The sequence below is a fragment of the Erinaceus europaeus genome, chromosome 9 (genome assembly GCF_950295315.1).
Source record: "Erinaceus europaeus chromosome 9, mEriEur2.1, whole genome shotgun sequence".
In the NCBI taxonomy this organism is placed as follows: Eukaryota; Metazoa; Chordata; class Mammalia; order Eulipotyphla; family Erinaceidae; genus Erinaceus; species Erinaceus europaeus.
In genome coordinates this window covers 79586924-79607968 of record NC_080170.1, presented here as the reverse complement: position 1 = coordinate 79607968, position 21045 = coordinate 79586924, and the positions used below count along the sequence as shown (strand labels likewise).

At 38.0% G+C, this 21045-nt stretch overlaps 1 protein-coding gene across 1 annotated transcript in view; it reads left to right on the top strand.

Moving 5' to 3' along the window:
- Window positions 1-21045, top strand: part of LOC103122519 (protein mono-ADP-ribosyltransferase PARP14-like) — a 72933-nt gene that overhangs the window by 4882 nt on the left and 47006 nt on the right. Inside the window, exons 2-6 of the mRNA XM_060197108.1 lie at window positions 4449-4582; window positions 6663-6690; window positions 8391-8570; window positions 12428-12664; window positions 18573-20815. Coding sequence (XP_060053091.1) covers window positions 4449-4582; window positions 6663-6690; window positions 8391-8570; window positions 12428-12664; window positions 18573-20815 — 2822 coding nt within the window. The remainder of the gene's footprint in view (window positions 1-4448; window positions 4583-6662; window positions 6691-8390; window positions 8571-12427; window positions 12665-18572; window positions 20816-21045) is intronic.

The following is a 21045-nucleotide window of genomic DNA, read 5'->3' as shown; positions in this document are numbered from 1 at the left end:
TGAACCTGGGACCTTAGACCTAAGGCATGAAAGTCTTTTTTTGCATAATCATTATGCTGTCTCTCCTGCCCCCAAGGACACCTCTTTGGGGGCCCTGTCTCAGCACTATCCTAGAGAGCCATGGGTAAGATATGTGGAATATGTATGTTTAGTGGGAAAATGTATGTTTAGTGAAATTCAAGTGACCCTGATGTACTAAAGTGTGAGAATCCCTCTTGTTGGTTGATGAGTTTGAATGAACAAAATAGGAATAATTAGACAAAATTAAAAAATAAAAAGGAAAATTTTAGCCCTGGGTGACTAATAAATATATATATTAGTCAAAGATGTGAAAGTAAAAAGATCTAACTGAGTTTCAATTTCACCCCAGAGGAGCATTTAAAAAGGATATTGCTGGTATTTCTAATCATGAATGACCAGCCCTAGCATTTCTGGGCACATGTTCTGCAATGTCCATTGTTACTTTGTTCCTAGGTTACAGGGTGGTCCTCAGACTAGAATAACAGACATTCAGAGTGACTGTTGGATAGGAATTTTTAGTCTATAGAGGGTCTCTCCTTGTTGGCAGTCCTTCTTTCCCTCAAAGAAGGAGGAGAAGTGTCTACAGGATACCTACTTGATCCACACACCTATGAGGTCTAAACTGAGGGCCAGGTGATCTGCTACACCCAGAGTGCACTTTTCCTGCAAGATTTTATGCAGGGATGATGTAGAAGAACATGGATCCTGCTTCCTGTGCTGGGTTTAGAGTAGCCCTTGACCAGAGAAGAGGCAAGGAGTCTTAAAGACCATAAGAACAATTAGAATGCTCTAGGAAGGGATAGGAATGGAAAAGATGAAGCAGAAAGAGGAGAGGGAAAAGTTTGAAAGAAGTGAATCAGGAAGGGATCAAAGCACGCTTAGCTCAGAGTCCTCATAATAACAAAATGCATCGATTTAGTAAACCTTAATTAGTTCAAGTTTTTCTTTGTGTTTTAATTTTCTGTCCTTGTTTCTTTTTTGTTGTTTTTTTTCACCTCTTTATCCCATTGTGTCCCTTTTCAAAACAAATATATAAAGAAACAAAAAACCTGTACCAACAACAAATTGTCCATTGATTGATTTCTCCAAGGAATGCTTGAAGGAGGCTATGCAACATGAATCATTTCCAGACTATCAGTCTCAACATAGTCTTGGCCCTTGGGGACACTTCTTCCTGTAGAATTCTTTCTTCCCCAACAGCACTTCTTGCATTCGGGCAGGAGACCTACTGCATCTGAAACACATCAGGTTAATCAAACACATTTCAGCTCCATCCTGGAAGTACAGAGGGTCAGAACTTAAGGCCTAGGGATCTTCACACTTAACCAGCTCCAAGGTGCCCTAGATGTGCTGAAGTGTGAAAATTTCTTTTCTGTGCTGATGATCCTGAAAGAAGAAATAGGGGAGTAATTATATAAAAATAACATAAACATACAAGAAATGCAAAACTGACCATACATATATATAATTTTTTTAGGGGGATAACATTATTCGGTTCTAACCCTCAAAGCAGAAATGCTCCTGGCCTTCCTTCACCTTCCCAAACCACCATGCTGCTTCCTCCAACCCCAGGCTCAACAAGTTCAGGGAAAATTTAGAACTCAAGTCCAGGTTTTAGACACCTATGTCTACTGTTCAATTTGTTCACTGTTGCTCAGTAGTGTGTTTTGGTATTTTAAAAAAAGTCCCTCCCTTTCCTTTTTTGTTTATTTGTTTCTCTTACTGTCAGATATGAAGCTCTACTAGTCACAGGTTAAAAAATTGAGTCAGCTCTTTGCTTTCTTTCTTTTTACTTCCATTCTCCTCCTCCTCTTTCTTCAGTACCAGAGCACCGCTTAGCTCTGATTTATGGTGGTGTGGGATGATTGAACCTGGGACTTTAGAGCCTCAGGCATAAGTGCCTCGTTGCATAAACATTATGCTATCTCCATTACCTTTTTTAAAAAATTTCTTTATTGGGGAATTAATGATATCTGGCTCCTGTTGTTGGAGCTCATGCCAGCAGCTGCCTCCAAGTCGTCACCTTGGCTCTGCTAGCTATGCCTATATTTTTACCATTGCCTGGGTGAGGAAAATTTTCTGCAATAATATCTTGGAATATGTTCTCTGCTAGAACTTCTCTCTCTTCCCCCTCAGGTATCACAATGACTTTTAAAATTTTTTTTCTTCTGAGGAAGTCTGCTCTTTCACATAAAGTTGCTTCATTTTTTGAAAACCATTCTTTAGCTGTTTTGCACTCCCAGAGTGTTGTGGTTTTGTCCCTCCAGCCCTGTTATTCTGTCCTCAACTTGGCTTATTCTGGGTACAAGACCCCTTAAATAGGCCTTCACACTCTTGAGGCTTTCCTTTATTTCTGATATTTCCTTTTGAAGTTCTTTTTCTGAAGTTTTTAGCTCATAGGTAGAGTTCCCTGATCTCCTTAATTTGCATTTATATGTTATTGTTGGAGTTCTGAATTGCTTTAATTATTTGCTTCCTAAATTCAAATTCAGACATGTATTCCAAGTTAGGATTTATTTCCTTGGTTTGCTTGTATGTATACTGTTTCTGTTCAACTGGCAGTTGGTGCTGTCATTGTATTGTTTACGAATGTTGGGGTGGTGGTTACAACAGAGGTGGGGTGGGGTGGTATGAGTGGGTTGCAGAGTTCCCTATTACTCCACTTCCAGTTCGATAAGCCCACAGTGGACAGTGAGTATTTCAAAATGGGGCTGTCTGTTTCTCACTATGGGTATTTCTGATAGAAGTTTGGGACTGAGCTGTGTGTAACTTTTTCAGACTATTCTGGTTTCTGGCTGCCTTGTTCAGCAGTCTTGGGTTTTCTCTGCATTACTACTTGTCTGACAAAATCTGTCCAGGAGCTCTGGCTGCTTTTCCCCCAGCAGCTTTATTAAACTCATGATTCAAGTCACTTTTGTCCCCCAGGATAATCCCCCCCCCCACTTTGTACTTACCTGATCTTCAAACTTATAAGTTGAGCTGTGGGTTTCTAGGTATTTATTTATTTATTTATTTATTTATTTCTACTCGTTCCTTCCTCCTCCCTCCCTCCTTCCCTCCCTTTCTACCTCTCTCCTTCTCCTCCTTCTTTCCTTTTTAATAGCCACTAGTTTTATGGCTGGGGCTCAGTGTTGGCACTACCAATCTACTGCTCCCAGTGGCCATTTTGCCATTTTATATACCTTTTCTTTGTATTTTTATTAGATAGAACATAAGGAAATTGAGAGAGGACAGGGAGATAGAGAGGGAGTGAGGGAAAAACACTTGCAGATTTGTTTCATGGCTTATGAAGCGGAACCCCTGCAGGTGGAGAATAAGGGCTTAAACTCTGGTCCTTGCTTTTGGCAGTATGTGTATTTAACATGTTGTGCCACTGCCCCACCCTGGTTTTTCTTTTTTCCTTTTTAATTTAACTTTTTATTTATAAAAAGGAAACATTGACTAAACCATAGGATAAGAAGAGTAAAACATCACACATTTCTCACCACCAGAACTCTGTATCCCATCCCCTTCCCTGATAGCTTTCCTATTCTTTACCCCTCTGGGAGTATGGACCCTAGATCAATGTGGGATGCAGAAGGTGGAAGGTCTGGTGTCTGTAATTGCTTCCCCACTGAACATGGGCATTGACAGGTCAATCCATACTCTCAGCCTGTCTTTCTCTTTCCCTAGTGGGGAAGAGCTCTGGAGTTCTACTGTTAAAATTTTACTGGTTTGTTATTTATGTTCATCTGTTTGGTTCCTTATATTCATGTAGGTGAATCAGTCTTTCTCCCCAAGTTATTTTGCTTCATGTAATTTCTTCCAATACATTTCATTATGTTGCAAATGACAGATTTCATCAAGTTTTTCAGCTGAAGATAATTCTTTTGTATATAAATATGTTATACCTTTATTCAACCACTCACTTATCAATGAGCAATTAAATTTTCATATCTTCCTTAATTAATTAATTAATGCTGCAGTAAGCGGTGTGATTAATATAGTTCTTTGAGTTAATAATTTCATATACTTTAGATAAATACCTAGAAATGATATTGCTGGATCAGCTAGTCACATATGTCCCTAACAAGACTTGATACATAGTTACTTCCCTCATTGTAGGATAAATGTTGCAGTCTTTCTGAGAATCTTTTCAGCCACTATAGTGATTTCTGTATAATCTTTTATCTGATCTATGAGACACATATACAAGATAGTCTTCAGAAATTAACTATAAATAGACAGTGTGACTGGTACTTTGTAACTAGAACTCAGAAATATGCTTTAGATAAGATAGAATTGTAATCTACATCTATTCACTAAAATTTTCTTTCCTCCTCCTCCTCCTTCTTTGCAATACTGAAGCCTTACAGGAATAATGCTATGAATGAAGATTGTTTCATATGTTTGAATGAAGTTTTTTTTTTATATTGTTCTCATTTCAGTTCGACAGAGAGTTCTGGAAAGAGAGAATCACGAGTTGGTATTCCCAGGAAAAGGAACATTTAAGTTAAGTGTCAAGTTGCCCACAGCCCCAGAGAAAGCCCATAAAGCTGCTGAGAGGGACATTCCAAGACATGTAAGTGAAGGGTGGAGTGGTCTTTAAGGTGTGTTGGGTGGTAACCTGTGAGGAAAACAGATGGAATGAGATCTGTAAGTCGTCTATGGTCATACCATCCTTAACATGCCCAATCTTGTCTGATCTCGGAGAGCTGTAAGTCAAACTGGAGGGAGAAAAATAACTTATTAGTGTGGGGGGAATGATAGTAGTGATAAGATAGGTAACAAGTAAGGGAACCCTTAGCTTTCAGATAAGTTTCAAGGCTATGATAATGGCTATTTGAGATATAAAAAAAATGGGTCTGTTTAATCTGGGACATACATTTTCTTTATATTTATTTATTTTTGTGTCCAGGGTTGTCGCTGAGACTTGGTAATGGCTCTATGAATCCACATATCCTTCCCCCACTCTTTTTTTTTAAGTTATAAGAAAAAAAATGAGGGGAAAGAAAGACACTTACAGACCTGCTTAACCTTTTGTGAAGCATCCCTGCTGCAGGTGGGTAGTGGGGGACTAGAACCCAAAGCCTTGCTAGAGTCCTTGAGAATAGTAGTATGTGCACTTAATCAGGTGTGTTACCATTAGGCCACTTTGTTTTATTTTTTGAGGGAACAATGATCCACAATGCATGTACAAAGTATTTCCTCAATTGTAAAACTACATAGTAATAACATCCATTCTTTGGACTGTTGAGTGGTTGTGTGGATTAAAGAGGAGACCCCATAAAGCACAAAGCATGGTGCTTATCAATAGAAAACACTCTTGAGGGCCAGGCAGTGGTGCACCCAGTTAAGTGTGCATAGTACTAAGCTTAAGGATCACAGGATGATCACGGTTTGGGCCCTGGCCCCCACCTGCAGAGGGGTCACTTCACAAGTGGCAAAACAGGTCTGTTGGTGTCTGTCTTTCTCTCTCGCTCTCTGTTTGCCCTCCCCTCTCAAATTCTCTCTATCCTATCCAATAAAAATGGAAAATGTGACCACCAGGAGCAGTGGATTAATAGTTCCCTCACTGGACCCCAGCAATAACCCTAGCGGAAGAAAAAAGGAAGGAAGGAAGGAAGGAATGGAAGAAGGAAGGAAGGAAGGAAGGAAGGAAGGAAGGAAGGAAGGAAGGAAGGGAAGAAGGAAGGAGAGAAGGAAGGAAACACTGTAAGCATTAAATGGGAAAGACCATGAAAAAATATTTGGGGGGGGGGGGCAGGCTGTAACGCAGCAGGTTAAGCACAAATGGCGCAAAGTGCAAGGACCAGCTTAAGGATCCCGGTTTGAGCCCCCTGGTTTGAGCCCCCCGGGCTCCCCACCTGCAGTCAGGTTGCTTTGCAAGCAGTGAAGTGGGTCTGCAAGTGTCTGTCTTTCTCTCCCCCTTCTCTGTCTTCCCTTCCTCTCTCGATTTCTCTGTCCTATCCAACAACAACGTCAGCAATGACAATAATAGGCAGTGAAAGGGGTGGCGGGAAATGGCCTCCAGGAGCAGTGGATTCGTAGTTCAGGCACCGAGCCCTGGCAATAACTTTGAAGAAAAAAAAAAAAAGCTTTTTTTCATTTGATGTTTTTAGTGTTTGTGTGTGTGTGTGTGTGTGTGTGTGTGTGTGCAAGAGTCATACCTAAAATATACCTAAAATAGACTTCCTAGCTTCTTCCCACATTAAGACACCAAATTTCATCTGCTCTATTCTTACATTTGGATTCCTGTTTATTAAACAATTTTTTCTGCTTTATGTCTTATTTTATAATAATAAAGTAATAATAAATAATAATAAAATAATAGTTTATAATATTGAAAGAAATTTTTGTTAATGTTGGCCAGGGACCAAATCCAAAATTATATATATATATATTTACATATACTCATATACTCTTTCACACACACACACCCCATTTTTCTGATTTAGATGTCACCCACCCCTTAAAATCTTAACACCCATTTGGGTTTCTACTATTTAAGACTCTCTTGTACTAATGATTTGAGCCCAGTAAGTGGGTATGCCATACTTTCACTGTAAACCTATAGACTCCATTTTGGACTTAGTCTAGGGACACTTTCTTAAAGAAATTATTAGTAATTGATTAATGGTACATTTTTGTTTGGGTTTCAGGAATCCAAAGACCATGTTCAACAATCAGGTAAGTCTCCTTCAACCAGCAAATTTGCTTTTATTCACGAAAGTATTCAAAGGAGGATCAATGGGGGTTGTATTGTTATGTGGAAAACAGGGAATAGTTTGTATGTATGTATGTACAAACAGGGAATGTACGTACAAACTAATGGGGGTTGTATTGTTATGTGGAAAACAGGGAATAGTTTGTATGTACAAACTATTGTAGTTTACTGTCAGCTGTGAACCATTAATCCCACAGTAAAGAAATTTTTTACAAAAGAAAGTATTAAGAAGGTCCTTCCCCTTTTCTTGAATTACAAGGCAGGGTTTGTTCATCTTCAGAAAGCTTTCTACTGCATCATTTACACACATATTCTGCACTATCATCTACATCTACTAATGTCTTTGCAGAGTACAAAGTGTGTGATTGCCCTTTGAACTTTCAGAGCTAAATCAGAAGATGGAAACAGCTCTATCAGTGGGGACTGGGAGACACTTTGCAATTGGTGGGAAGACAAAGCAGTCCAGGGAGATATGTGACCTGCTCTTTATAGAGCTCACTTATGGCCAACTGGACATTGAGAAGCAAGGGCAGGATGTATTGCTGTTCTTGTGTCCAGAAAAAACTAAAATAAATATGTTGAGCAGGAAGCTTTTGTATTTTCATAATAAACACATTTCCACTTTGTGTGTGTGTGTGTGTGTGTATCTCCACCATAAAATATGTAAATCCCTTATCTAACATTTTATGTGCATCCTCTCCACATCCACATCCTTGAAAATAACAAGGGTCCCAACTGAATAGTTGCTCAGAGACTGAATAAAGATTCTATCATGGCTGGGTGATTGCATACCTGGTAGGGCACACATGTTCTCATGTGTAAGGACCTGGTTTTGAATCCCTTGCTTCCCACCTGCAGGGGAAAAGTTTCATAAGTGGTGAAACAATGCTAGAGGTTTCTCTTTCTCTCCCCACCTTCACACACACACACACACACACACACACACATACATACACACACACACACACTAAAGATTGTATCATGTGCATCGGCTTTTAAGTAGCAATTACAGAGATATTAAACTTACCCTTAGCTGTACCCCACATTGGTAAACAATGGATTGGAATATTCTGACTGAGATGATCACCATGTAGTGAGTTTGATAAACAGCAACAAACCTATAGGTGTGTATTTCTCTGTCTTTCACTACAAGTATCCTTTCTTCTTCATAGTTTTGGGAAGTTATTGCTTTTCAGAGTATAATTCACTCCAATTACAGTGTGCTATTTCATTTTATATGTGGGCATCATCAGATATTATCACTTTCTCCCCATGGCCCAAGAAGTGTATCTCTAATTCAGCAGCTATGATCTTGTCCACCACAAACCATGTTCTAGAGATTCAAGAGTGGTAAAAATACCCCTTTGATTTTGGGAAATTGTGCTCAGTACCTATAATATGGTGCTATGATGAAATTAATTTCAATTACTTTAAAAAATAAGTTTCCTTAAACAAAACAGAAAGGGGTTTAATAATAATAATGATAATAATTAAGTGATACATCCTATTCTTAATTAAGTCAGGCAAATAATCTTCCAATATCTCATGTGAGTTAGGAAAAAGATTGGTAATAAAAAAGACAGTGCATTATGAGAAATATCATTGCTATGACCATAGTAGATGAATATAACATCTCATACCTCATTTGTCTCCCTAAAATTAGGTGTGTTAGAAGAACCGAAAGATACTCTATTGGTTGCATTTGAAAATCTCAAGGATAGCGTGACTGATATGATGTTAAAGTTGTTAGTGGAGAATATAAGTGGTTTGTCCAGTGATGAATTTGAAGTAGAAGCAATACGAGATTTTGATGTTGCTGTGGTTACTTTTAAAAAACATATAGGTAAGATCAAGTGATATTTCATTTTACAGCTTTCTATATATTAACTTTAGTATGTATGCTGCTGAAGAGAGCACACCATATCAGCTTTGGGATTTAGAGCAGTGATCTAAAGAAATTTCTCTGAAAGTTTGATTTATATAGCAACTAGTGAGAGAGAATACCAATTTATGATGTCTTTTTTTTGACACTTTGTCAAATATTTAATTTTTAATCTGAACACTACAGTTGGCCAGACAAAGGGAGCAATTCAGGCAGTTTTCTATACCAAAAAAAGTTTTCAACTTCAATAAGAACAAAGCCACATATTTTGACAAAATAACACCAAATCAAATCAAACGGAACCACACCAAATTAAAGAAAATAACAAAAGACATACACCGAGTATTCTATTATTATAAATTACAAATTTTCTCTTTTACTTTAAAATTTTACATTAAATTTTCTTTTACATTATTTGTAGCTATTTAATTGTTAAATCTGTATCTAGGAAAGACTCAGATCTATAGTAAGAGATGTAAAGTCTTTAAACATCTTGATTTATGAAAAATACCATGCTAGATAAGGTTAGGGAAATTTAATTTATGTAATGTTATTCTCAGATTACATATCCTACCATGCATTTGCAAATATATAAAAGGTTTTACATTTATTAGGCTACTTCTCATGACACCAGAAATGTTATAATTTACAATGAAAAAAATCAGATGTAATTAGCAGAAGTGTTCAATACATAGTTCATATGTCAGTAAAATTAGATATTGAAAAATGCACCTATGTTTTAATTTACATAGTTTGGATATTTTTAAGTTTTTTTTTTTATTTATTGAAGGAAGGAGACATTAACAAAACTGTAGGATAGGAGGGGTACAACTCCACACAATTCCCACTACCCAGTCTCCATATCCCATCCTCTCCCCTGATAGCTTTCCCATTCTCTATCCCTCTGGGAGCATGGACCCAGGGTTGTTGTGGGTTTCAGAAGGTGGAAAGTCTGGCTTCTGTAATTGTATGATATGTTTTTAAAAATATTTTATTAATTTTATTCATGAGAAGGATAGGAGAGGAGAAAGAACCAGACATCATTCTAGTACGTGTGCTATCAGGGATTGAATTTGGGACCTCCTGCTTGAGAGTCCAATCTTTATCCACTGTGCCAACTCCAGAATCACAATGTATGCTTTTCATATTGAGAGAGAAATGTTTTTTTTTTTGGAAACTCAGTTTTGGTGAGCTTAACATGTTGAAAGTTATTGCAGGAATCCTGTATATGTGTGTTTGAGCACAAGTGGAGGGGAAAACATACCTGGTAATAATAATTTAAAGTTTAAGATTACTAAAATGTTCTCAAACAGAAAAATCAGTATTTGCATGTCTTTGAAGAAATTATTGACCGAACTATACTCATTGGAAGATAATCATAATAATTATTATAAAGTTTACTATGTCATGTCCTTGGCTATATTCTTGATGTATGTTTATTTTTTCCTTTTCACAGCCCTTAGTGATTACTATTATTACTCCTCATTTTATAGAGAAGGGCAGAAAAATTGCAAATGAAAGATTTCACCTTAGAATCTTACTCTACAATTTATCTTTTATTTCCTTGCTATATTTTCCTTAGTATATTTCATTCATCACATATACAGGGATGAAAAGGATCTTGGGATACAGAAAGTAAATTCGCCTTGTGTTATTTTCAGGAAGCTAAAGACTGGAAGGGTCTCCAGAAGATGAGATTTCTCTAGTTCCAAGCCCTGGAGCCATGGCAGTGAATGGTTAGTTAGGAGGTTGGTGAATAAGTGAAAGGTCAAATCAGCCATTTGACTGTCTGAGGTTATCCAAGTCACTATCTGTGTGTTTCACCGTCCTGTTCTGTATAATGGAGATAATCATTCCTACCCAGTGCAATTTCTATGAGGATTAAATAAGAGTATTTAAAAAAAAAAGTCATTGTAAGCTCAATAACGGAATAGTTTTTATTTCAGATTATTCTTATAGGGCACATGCTAAGTGGACTAAATTGACATGGTTATGTTCATAGGACAAAAACTCATGAATACATTCTATGTGTCAGGTCCTAGTCTAGATGCTGGAGTACAGAGATAAATGACCCCATTTCCTGCTCCTGGAAGCTCACATGTAAATGAATCATGAACATGAGAACAGCAGGGTATGGGGAGTGAGAGGAAAAGGGACCCCACAGGTGACATGGATTTGTCTTGCCCAATCCATCCATGTTTCTATCTATGTATTGGAGAAAACAATAATTTACAGGATAGCTGTTGACACATGGGTACAGCCTATGCCCACCCATTTTTATTCAAGCAGCATCAGTTGATCAGGTTACAAAAACACCATCTGCCTCATGACACTGTTGTTCCCTTGGCCTCAGATGTTTCCTCCCCTTATCAGGTAAATACCTCTTCATCTGTCCTAGCCAATTAAAGAAAAAAAGGGGGGAGGGAGTGGCTGCCAGGAGCAGCATCAAGCCCCAGCAATAATCCCAGAGGCAAAAACAAACAAACAAACAAAAAAACCGAAAAAGAAAAGAAAACTTTTTTTGGTATAGAAAACTGCCTGAATTGCTCCCTTTGTCTGGCCAACTGTAGTGTTCAGATTAAAAATTAAATATTTGACAAAGTGTCAAAAAAAAAGACATCATAAATTGGTATTCTCTCTCACTAGTTGCTATATAAATCAAACTTTCAGAGAAATTTCTTGTATGTAAGAAGTATATGCATGGGGGCCGGTCGGTAGCGCAGCGGGTTAAACGCAAATGGCGCGAAGCCCAAGGACCTGCATAAGGATCCTAGTTCGAGCCTCTGGCTTCCCACCTGGCAGAGGCTCGCGTCACAAACGGTTAAGCAGGTCTGTAGGTGTCTATCTTTCTCTCTCCCTCTCTGTCCTCCTCTCCTCTCTCGATTTCTCTCTGTCCTATCCAACAACAACGATAAACAACAAGGGCAACAAAAGGGAAAAAATAGCCTCCAGGAGCAGTGGATTCATAGTGCAGGCACCTAATTCCAGCAATAACCCTGGAGGCAAAAAAAAAAAAAAAAAAGGGAGAGAGAGAAGCATATGCAAAGATACCAAAACTAATTTTAAAAATAAATATACTAGTTTGGGGAGTTGGGCTGTAGCGCAGTGGGTTCAGTGCACGTGGCGCTAAACTCAAGGACCCGAATAAGGATCTCGGTTTGAGCCCCGGCTTCCCACCTGCCAGGGAGTCACTTCACAGGTGGTGACACAGGTCTGCAGGTGTCTATCTTTCTCTCCCCCTCTCTGTCTTCCCCTCCTCTCTCCATTTCTCTCTGTCCTAACAATGACGACATCAATAATAACAACAATAAAAAACAACAAGGACAACAAAAAGGAAAATAAAAAAACATTAAAAATAATAAATATACTAGTTTAGAGATGGAAATAAAATGAATAATAAACAACAGTTTAAAGTGATGCCTACAATTTAGTTGGGAGTCAAGTAGCCAAGCACATGTAGGCCTAACAAAGAGTGTAAACTCCTGCCTGTAAGTAATAGGGAGAAGATTGGGAAAGCATATGAGAAAGGGTATGAATGAGACAACTTGTAGAGAAAGCATTCAAGGGTCACATAAAAGAAGGCCACAGAGGACTATAACTGAAGACAGGGAGACAGATTAGGATAATCCAAGGTTAAGACCTTTGCATGTGCCTCAAAGTCTTACACATGCAATTTCTCATGTAGAAACTGACACTTTGCATCTAAAATCTGAGGTTGTGGCTCCTCTTTAACTTAATTCATATTCAGAAAACCTATTTGCATACAGTCTCAAGATACAATCACAATGTTTGTATTCGTTTGTCAATTCTGTTTCTAGATGTCATGAAATTTGTTGGTGATTGTGCCAAGCATCCCGGTGTGAAGCAGCTGAAGCTGTCTGCAAGACTTCTGGAAGTGACAAAAACTATCAGGGTTGAAAACCTGCCATCTGGTGTAGATGACCATCATTTAAAAATCTTTTTTGAAAATCCTCAGAATGGAGGGGGGAAAGTTGTGAATATTGAATGTTTTCCTGAAGAGAACTCTGCTTTCATTGAATTTTTTGATAGAAAAGGTAATACTGACCAGCCTGACTGTAAACTTACTTCCAACATAATTTCTCCCATTTTAGCAGAGGTTAATGAGTTTCAGTGGAATTCTGATATATTTCATTTTTATTTATTTGTTTCATTTGAATTGCTATTCCTATTTACCAGGGATATGATGCATAAGGAGTATGAAACTCAAACTTTAGAGAAGCAATAAGGTTTGGAAAAATACAAGATTTTCTTATAAGGTAGAGTAGAAGAGACAAATGAAATAAAAACAAAAAGATGATTAAAAATAAGACAGCTTATTTTTGAAAGACATAAATTTTAGGTGCAGTAGCACACCCAGTTAAGCACACATAGTACTGTGCAGAAGAACCTGCACAAGGAGCTGGGTTTGAGCCCTTTCTACCCAACTGGACTGGGGACACTTCATGAGCAGTGGGGCAGGTCTGCAGGTGTCTATCTTCTCTCCCTCTCTATATCTCCCTGGTCTCTCTCACTTTCTCTCTGTCCTATCTTAAAAAAAATTAGGGAAAAAATGACTGCATGGAGTGATGGATTTGTAGTGCCAGCACTGAGCCCCAGCAATAATCCTGGAAGAAAAAAAAGGATAAGTCATAGACATGTTACTAATGACACGATTCACAACAGCCAAATGTGGAAACAAATAAATATGCATTTATAGGCAATTGAATAAAGAAGGATTGTTTATATATTCAAGTGAATACTACTGTGCAATTTAAAAAACTGATATATTGTCGTGGACAAATAAAAAGAATTCAGTGTGATTACACTAAGTGAAATAATAGTTTGTGCATGCATAACATTTCTCAATTTTCCACATAACAATTCAACCCACACTATGTCCTCCTCTTCCCATGTTCCAAGACTCAAACCCTCCTCTCCACCCCAGAGTCTTTTACTTTGTTGCAACACACCAACTCCAGTCCAAGTTCTGTTACCAGTGTTTTCCCTTCTGATCTTGTTTTTCAACTTGTTTCTATGAGTGAGATCATACCATATTCATCTTAGTGTTTCTGACTTATTTCACTTAACATGATTTTTTCAAGCTCCATTCAAGATGGGCTGAAAGTGGTGAAATCACCATTTTTAATAGCTGAGTAGTATTCCGTTGTGTATATATATTACAACTTGCTCAACCACTCACCTGTTGTTGGACACCTGGGCAGCTTCCAGATTCTGGCTATTAAAAATTATGCTGCTTATAAATACAGGTATACACAAATCTTTTTGGTTGGGTATATTTGGTTCTTTACAATATATCCCCAGGAGAGGAATTGCAGGGTCCTGGGGTAGGTCCACTTCTAGCCTTATGAGAGTTTTCCAGACCACTCTCCTCAGGGGTTGGATCAATTCACATTCCCACCAGCAGTGTAGGAGGGTTCCTTTTTCCCTACAACCTCTCCAGCATTTGCTGCTGCTACTTTTTCTAACATATGGCATTCTCACAGGAGTGAAGTGGTATTTTATTCTTGTCTTTATTGGCATTTCTCTGGCAATCAGTGACTTGGAGCATTGCTTCATATGTTTCTTTGCTTTCTGGATCTCTTCTATAGTGAATATTCTGTTCATATCCTCTTCCCATTTTGAATGGGGGTCATTTGTTTTCTTGTTGCTGAGCTCTTTATATATTTTGGTTATTAGCCTCTCGTCTGATATATCACTTGTAAAGATCTTCTCCCACTTTGTGGGGGGTCTTTTTGTTTGGGTGGCGGTTTCTTTTGCTATGCAGAAGATTTTCAATTTGATGTAATTCCATTGTTTTTTTTTTCCCTTTAGTCTTCTTTGTAATTGGATTTGTTTTGTTAAAGATGTCTTTAAAAATTAGATGGAAAGAGTTCTGACACTATTTTCCTCTAAGTAATTGATAGTTTCTGTTCTAACATCCAAGGGGTGTTGAAATACCCTACTATTACTGTGTTGCTGTTATTATATTGTTTTATCCCTTTAAGTAGATGTTTAATGCATTTTGATGGCCTCTCCTTGGGTGCATAGATGTTAATAATCATTAAGACGTCTTGATTGACTGATCCTTTGAGCATTAAATAGTGTCCATCCCTCTCTTTTTTATATTATTTATTTTAAGGTCTATCATGTCAGATTGAGAGTAGCTGCTCCTGCCTTTTTTTGTGGTCCATTAGCTTGTATGGCACTTTTCCATCCTTTCATTTTGAGACTGTGCTTGTCCTTTTGAGTTAGGTGGGATTCCTGTAGACAACAAATGGTTGAGTTATGTTTTCTGATCCATCTTCCTACTCTGTGTGTTTTAATAAGTGAATTCAGGCCATTGACATTAATTGATATTATAGAATGAAGATATTTTAATGCCATTATTGTAGACTTTTTAAGTGTTCTGATATATGGCATGTTTATGATTGTTTATAAGAGACCTCTCAGAATTTCTTGTAGGGCAGACTTGGTGATAGTTGATACCTTCAACTATTGCTTGTCTGAGAAGGTTTTTATGCCTCCATCTAATCTGAATGACAGTCTAGCAGGATACAGTAGTTTTGGTTGAAAGCCTTTATCATTGAGCCCTTGATATATATATCTTGCCATTCTCTTCTGATCTTTAGTGTTTGTGTGTGAAGAAATCTGCTGCTAATCTTATGTGCTTTCCTCTGTAGGTGATTCTTTTTTTTTTTTCTTGCAGCATTCAAGATCCTTTCTTTATCCTTATTCCTTTTCATTCTAAATATGATGTACCTTGGTGTCTTTAATTCTGGGTAAATTCTGTTTGGGACCCTTTTAACTTTTTGAACCTTTATGTCTTTTATGTTGTCTAGAATAAGGAAATTATCAGCTATTATGTCCTGAAGAATTCTTTCTTCCCCTCCCTCTCTTTCTTCCTCTGGTAAGCCAATAATGCATATATTACTTCTTATGAAGTCATCCCATATGCCTCTGTTGTTGTTTTCAGTATCTCTTCATCTCTTTTTGAGATATTTTACTTCTTTCATAGTTTTCTCTAATCCTCAATCTTGCTAATTCTGTTTTCTGGTTCATTTATTCTATTCTCTCTCCCTTCTGTTGTTTTCTGCAGCTCAACTATTTTGTTACCCATTTCTGATACTTTAGCTTGTTCAACTAGTTGTGCTCTTAGCTCAGCTATTTCAGCTTTCAGCTCTCTAATAACCTTGAGATAGTTGAGTGTTTTCTGTCAGAGTCTCATTTGTTGTTTCTCTATTTCTGATGATATTACTTTAAAATTCTATCCTCCCTCATGTGACTAATGCCTCAATTAGTGTCTGGATGTTGTCCTCATTCTTATGTGCTTCTATCTTTTGGGGACTTAATCTGAGCTTTTGTCCTAGTTCATTTCTCCAAAGTTTCTTCTTGGTTTAACCATTGTATATGCTGTATTATGAGATCTCTCTCTCTCTCTCAGTACTTTTCAATTCACTAATCACATTGGCCTGGCTTGATTTGTGTCTAAGTAAGGTACTTAAAAAGTTCACAGTTGTGAAAATTAATGTTTCAATGTTGTCTCAATCCTTAAGGTGAAGCATGTTGGCTGTTAAACCCTCTTATGATCTTTATTTTACATGTAGGCTGTGAGAGCCTTTGGACTTTTTAACTATAAGTAGATTTTTTAGTTTAATTAATCATTCCTAACATAGAGATAAAATAGGATGGAGGAGAGATAACACAGTGGTTATGCAAAGAGACTCCTATTCCTCAAGGGTCCAAAGCCAATTTGGTTTCTTTGACAGCAGTTGGAACCAAGCTAGTTAGCACTCCTTGGTCCTATAAGTTTCTAAAAAAATACTGTTTGTACTCCAAGGGTTATGAGGTGATTATTCAACATGTCACCAAATTCATTAGGAGAACTATGTGGAAAGGTTCCCACTATACATCCCCACTTCCATACCCCTGGGAGTGTATGTCTTCTCCTGAGTTGCCTGATCAGGACTCTGTCCCCAATGTCAGCACAGGGCCTCCATGCTGCTGTTCCAGCCTCCAAGGTACAGTATCAGTGGAGACTCACAGTTGCATTTGGTGAGAGCTAGGGGGTCTTCTTCTCCCTTCAGCAGTCTATTTGTTGATAAAACTCAGACTGGAGGTGACACCTCAACTGGCAAACTGCCAGACTGTTCCCAGTTGCTCCGGAGTAGATATGAGCATTAGCCCCAGGAATCTCTCCTTAGCCCCTCCTCTGTCCATGAGCCACACATGTTTGTACTCTCCCATCATTTGGTGGGTTCCCAAAGTAACCCAAGTCTTGTCTTATTGTGTTCTCATGTGATCTTCTTTGTTATTCCTGACTTTGAACACTTTCTCATGTGTCTGTTGACCCTCTGGAACTCTTCTTTAAAGTTTCTACTCATGTCCTCACCCCATTTTTTATAGGGTTTTTCCTTTGATGTTAAGTTTACTGAGCTCTTTATTAATAGTCTCTTGTCTAAAGTATGTTGTATCTAGAGATCTTCTCCCACACTGTAGGATTTCATTCTGCTAGTTTTGTGATACCCTTTGCTGTAAGCTTTTAGTTTGATGTAGTCCCATTTATTTTTGTTTTTGCTTTCTTTGCTATTGAATTTAAATCTCTGAAGACCTTGTTGGAGTATAGGTCATAAAGTGCTCTGTAAACATTTTTTCTAAGTATTTGATAGTTTCTGGATTAGACATTTTTCTATGGTATTACTTGGTTCAATTTCACAAGATCTCATTCACAAACTCTAAGGAAGGAAACCCTTATTGAATACTTATTGTGTCTGATATTTCTTCTGTCACTGTATTCCACTGAATCTTTATAGTAACCTACATGTTTAGATATAGTTACTCTCTCTGTTTAATTTAATTTTATTAGAGATTTAATAATGATTTGCAAAATTATAAGATCATAGGGATATAATTCCACATCAGTCTATTGCCAAAGTTCAGTGCTCCCATCCCTTTTCAGTGGTAATGGCCATAGTTCTCCCAAGATCATAGATATGGCCCTGCCTTCAATATAGTTAATTATTTTTTACAGAGGAGACAGCAGAGAGTATATGGCACATTAAGGTGATATTTGTGCTAATTCTGAGGTTAGATACCAGCTATGGTGCATACTAGCTTTGTGATCTTCGGAAAGTTATTTCAGTCTACCAAATGCTCTGTATTCTTATCTTTAAAATGGACCTTATGCTACTACTGACCACAAAGGAAAGTTTTAAGGACTAAATGTAAGTATACCTGTAATTATTTCTTGACATAGGATGTTAGTTAAACTTGTTAGTTTCCACTATTTCACAGGCTCAGCAAATATTTAAGGGCATATTAAGCAGTGAAATCTATGTGTCTGGTCCTCTGAAGATCACATACTTTTCCTTCAGCCCATTATCTATTCTAGGAGCCAGCCATGAATAAATATTTTAACATCTCCCCACATGGATGCAATTTAATCATAGTGGTTACTTGAAATAATTCTAATTCTTTTCTTTCTTAGTGTCCTTACATCTGAGTATTAATTACTAATAATTAGGAAGAGTTTCATAGAGGAAAGGGCCCCAGTGGCCAGGAGAGACTTTTAGCATTATTTTTAGGTGATCTTGAGATTTTCTTTGACATAAATTTTTATTAACGCCAGGGTCAGATGTTATCCCTATACTTGTAATGAAACTCAAAACTATTCACCCTATTTAGTGCTGGCAATATGTTAGGAGTGAAAATAGTATTTACTTAGCAGAATATCAACACAGAATGATCATTGTTAGATAATAATCATTCCATTAAACAAGGGGGTAGCTGTTCAATGCTTGTTCATACACAGCTGTATCCAAGCATGTTGAGAGCAGAGCTGCTGTTAAATAGCATGTCATAACATTAATGTTCAACCACATTAGGATTTTTTTCTATAAATAAGTTTAATTTTCCCAAATGAAGTATATCACAATAGAATTTTTATTTTTATTTCTTCCCCATTAGTCCTAGACACCATCATCACCAGGAAACTTGACTTCAATAATGTGCCTCTCTGTGTGTTCCCATATTACAATTCTTTGGGCACCACTTTGTATGGAAAGAAGAAACCTCTGATCACATTACCAGCACCATTCAAAGAAACCTTGGCTCTCCCAGTGTGGAAATTCCTACAGACAAAGAATCACCTGATTGAGGAGATAAATGAAGAAATGAGACAATATCACTGTGAGCTAACCTGGCCCAAAGTCAATGGGGAAGTTACCATCAGACCTGTGGCCTCCCTACTCAGTCAAGGGAGAAACCAAATCCAGACCTGGAAGAAAGACACTTCCACAGCATTCAATGAAATAAAGTCTAAATACAAAGTCACCTCATTTGAATTGGATAAAACAGTGTGGAGCAGGATCAAAAATGATTTACATGATACTAGATTTTTGGTTGAGTTCAATGCAGTTATGAAAGTCCTAAATGTAGTGGGAAAATCAGAGGACATACAAAAATTTGAGCGAGAAGTCAATGAATTAAAAGAAGTCACCAATAAAAAAATTGAGAGAGAGAAGCAAAGTGTACAGGAAAAAATGGTCATTTCACCAGGAAAGTATTATCTTTTGTGCCACAGTGGTGTGCTGAAGCATCTCTGCACTGAATGTCCAGAGGTGGAGATGTTTTATGATGAAGCCACTCAACACATGTGCTTAAAAGGACTCCTTGCTGATGTGTATAAAATAAAGTGTGACATCTTGGAGAAGGTCCTTGCTATGGTTCAGAAAAGCCTTCAGGTATCCCCTGAGGTCTTTCAGTTTTTGCAGGAGGCAGACTGTGCAGAGTTCTCTAAGTCTCTTTTCATAGCACAGAAAATTCTTACAGTTTATGAGTTGGAGGCAGCCACTGTTCTCTTAACCAGCTGCTCTCCTGGAGCACTTATTGAAGCTGAAAAGAAAATGGTTAGTGCTTTAACTTCTAAGCACATAGATGTTGAGGACAATAAAGTCCTCAGTGACAAGAAATGGAAAGAACTCACCAGCAGTTTGTCAAAGAAATATAACTCTTCCTCAAGGACTGTCTTCATCAATGAGTTAACTTCAAGACTCACCACTGAGGTGGTCATAACAGGCTATGTGAGAGAAGTAAATGAAGTCCATGGCTCACTTTCTGACTTTCTGGAAACACACACACAAATAGAGCAGTTTGTTGAAGTAAAGACTGTCTTAGTTCTTCATTACTTAAAGAATGAAATGAACCATTTATGGCAAAAGGTTAAAAAAGCAAATGTGCAGGTAATTTTCAATCCTGAGTACAAACAAAACAGCATTTTACTAATTGGCCCCAAAACCAAGGTCCTGGAGGCAGTGAATCATGTCACACAAGCCCGGGACTCTGTCTGTGTTAAAAGCATTCATATTGATAAGCCAGGAGTCGGGCAGTTCTTCCGGGATAATGCACAGGCTTATCAAAGTCAAGTCAGAAATTTATGTGGCTGTTTTTTTGAACTAAAGAGTGAAGTAAAAGCAGGTGGTGGCTCTGATGGGCCAAAGTGCTTCTCTAGGACAACTTTGCCCTCTGGAGTCTCCCTGATTGTGCAGCAGGGTAACCTGACTCAGTTTCCTGTGGAAGTGGTGGTGAATTCAGCTAATGAGGATCTCAAGCATATTGGGGGGCTTGCTGCTGCTCTTTTAAAAGCAGCAGGTCCTGAGCTCCAAGCAGACTGTGACCAGATAGTGAAGACAAAGGGCAAGATCCTCCCTGGCAGTGCCACCATCTCCAAAGCAGGCAAACTCCCATACCGTCATGTGATCCATGCAGTGGGGCCCCAGTGGACGCAATATGAGGCTCAGAAGTGTGTGGACCAGTTAAAGAGAACTGTGGAGGAGTGCCTTCATTTGGCTGAGGAACACAAGTACCAGTCTATCGCCATTCCTGCCATTAGTTCTGGAATCTATGGTTTTCCCTTACCCCAGTGTGTGGAGACCATTGTCTTGGCTCTCAAGGACAAATTCCAAAAGAAGTCAGATGGACACACCTTAAAAGAGATTTACCTTGTGGATACAGCTGAGAAGTCTGTTGAAGCCTTTGATGAGGCTGTGAAAATGCTATTTAAAGAATCCCTGCCTGAATCAGCTTCCCTGCCCAGTTTACCAGTAACCAAACAGCCTCACATGGGAAAAGATGATGGAAACAGAGGAATTCTTTTGACCCCAGAAGGTCTGAGAGTCCTGCTGGTGAAAGGAGATGTGCAGAATGCTGTGGTGAGTATCCTCATTATGGAACATCCACCATCATTGTTCAATCTTGTGAGTTGTCAAAGGAATATTGTAATTAAGGCAAATTAGAATCAGGAAAGTATTCCATGCCTTCCATAATATACACCATAACTACCTCTGGGTAGTTAATTGTTAAAAGCAGATTAGAATCATGGAGCCAATACAAAGAATCCATGCCCTCCAACTCTGCCTTGAAATAGATTCTTAGGCTATTC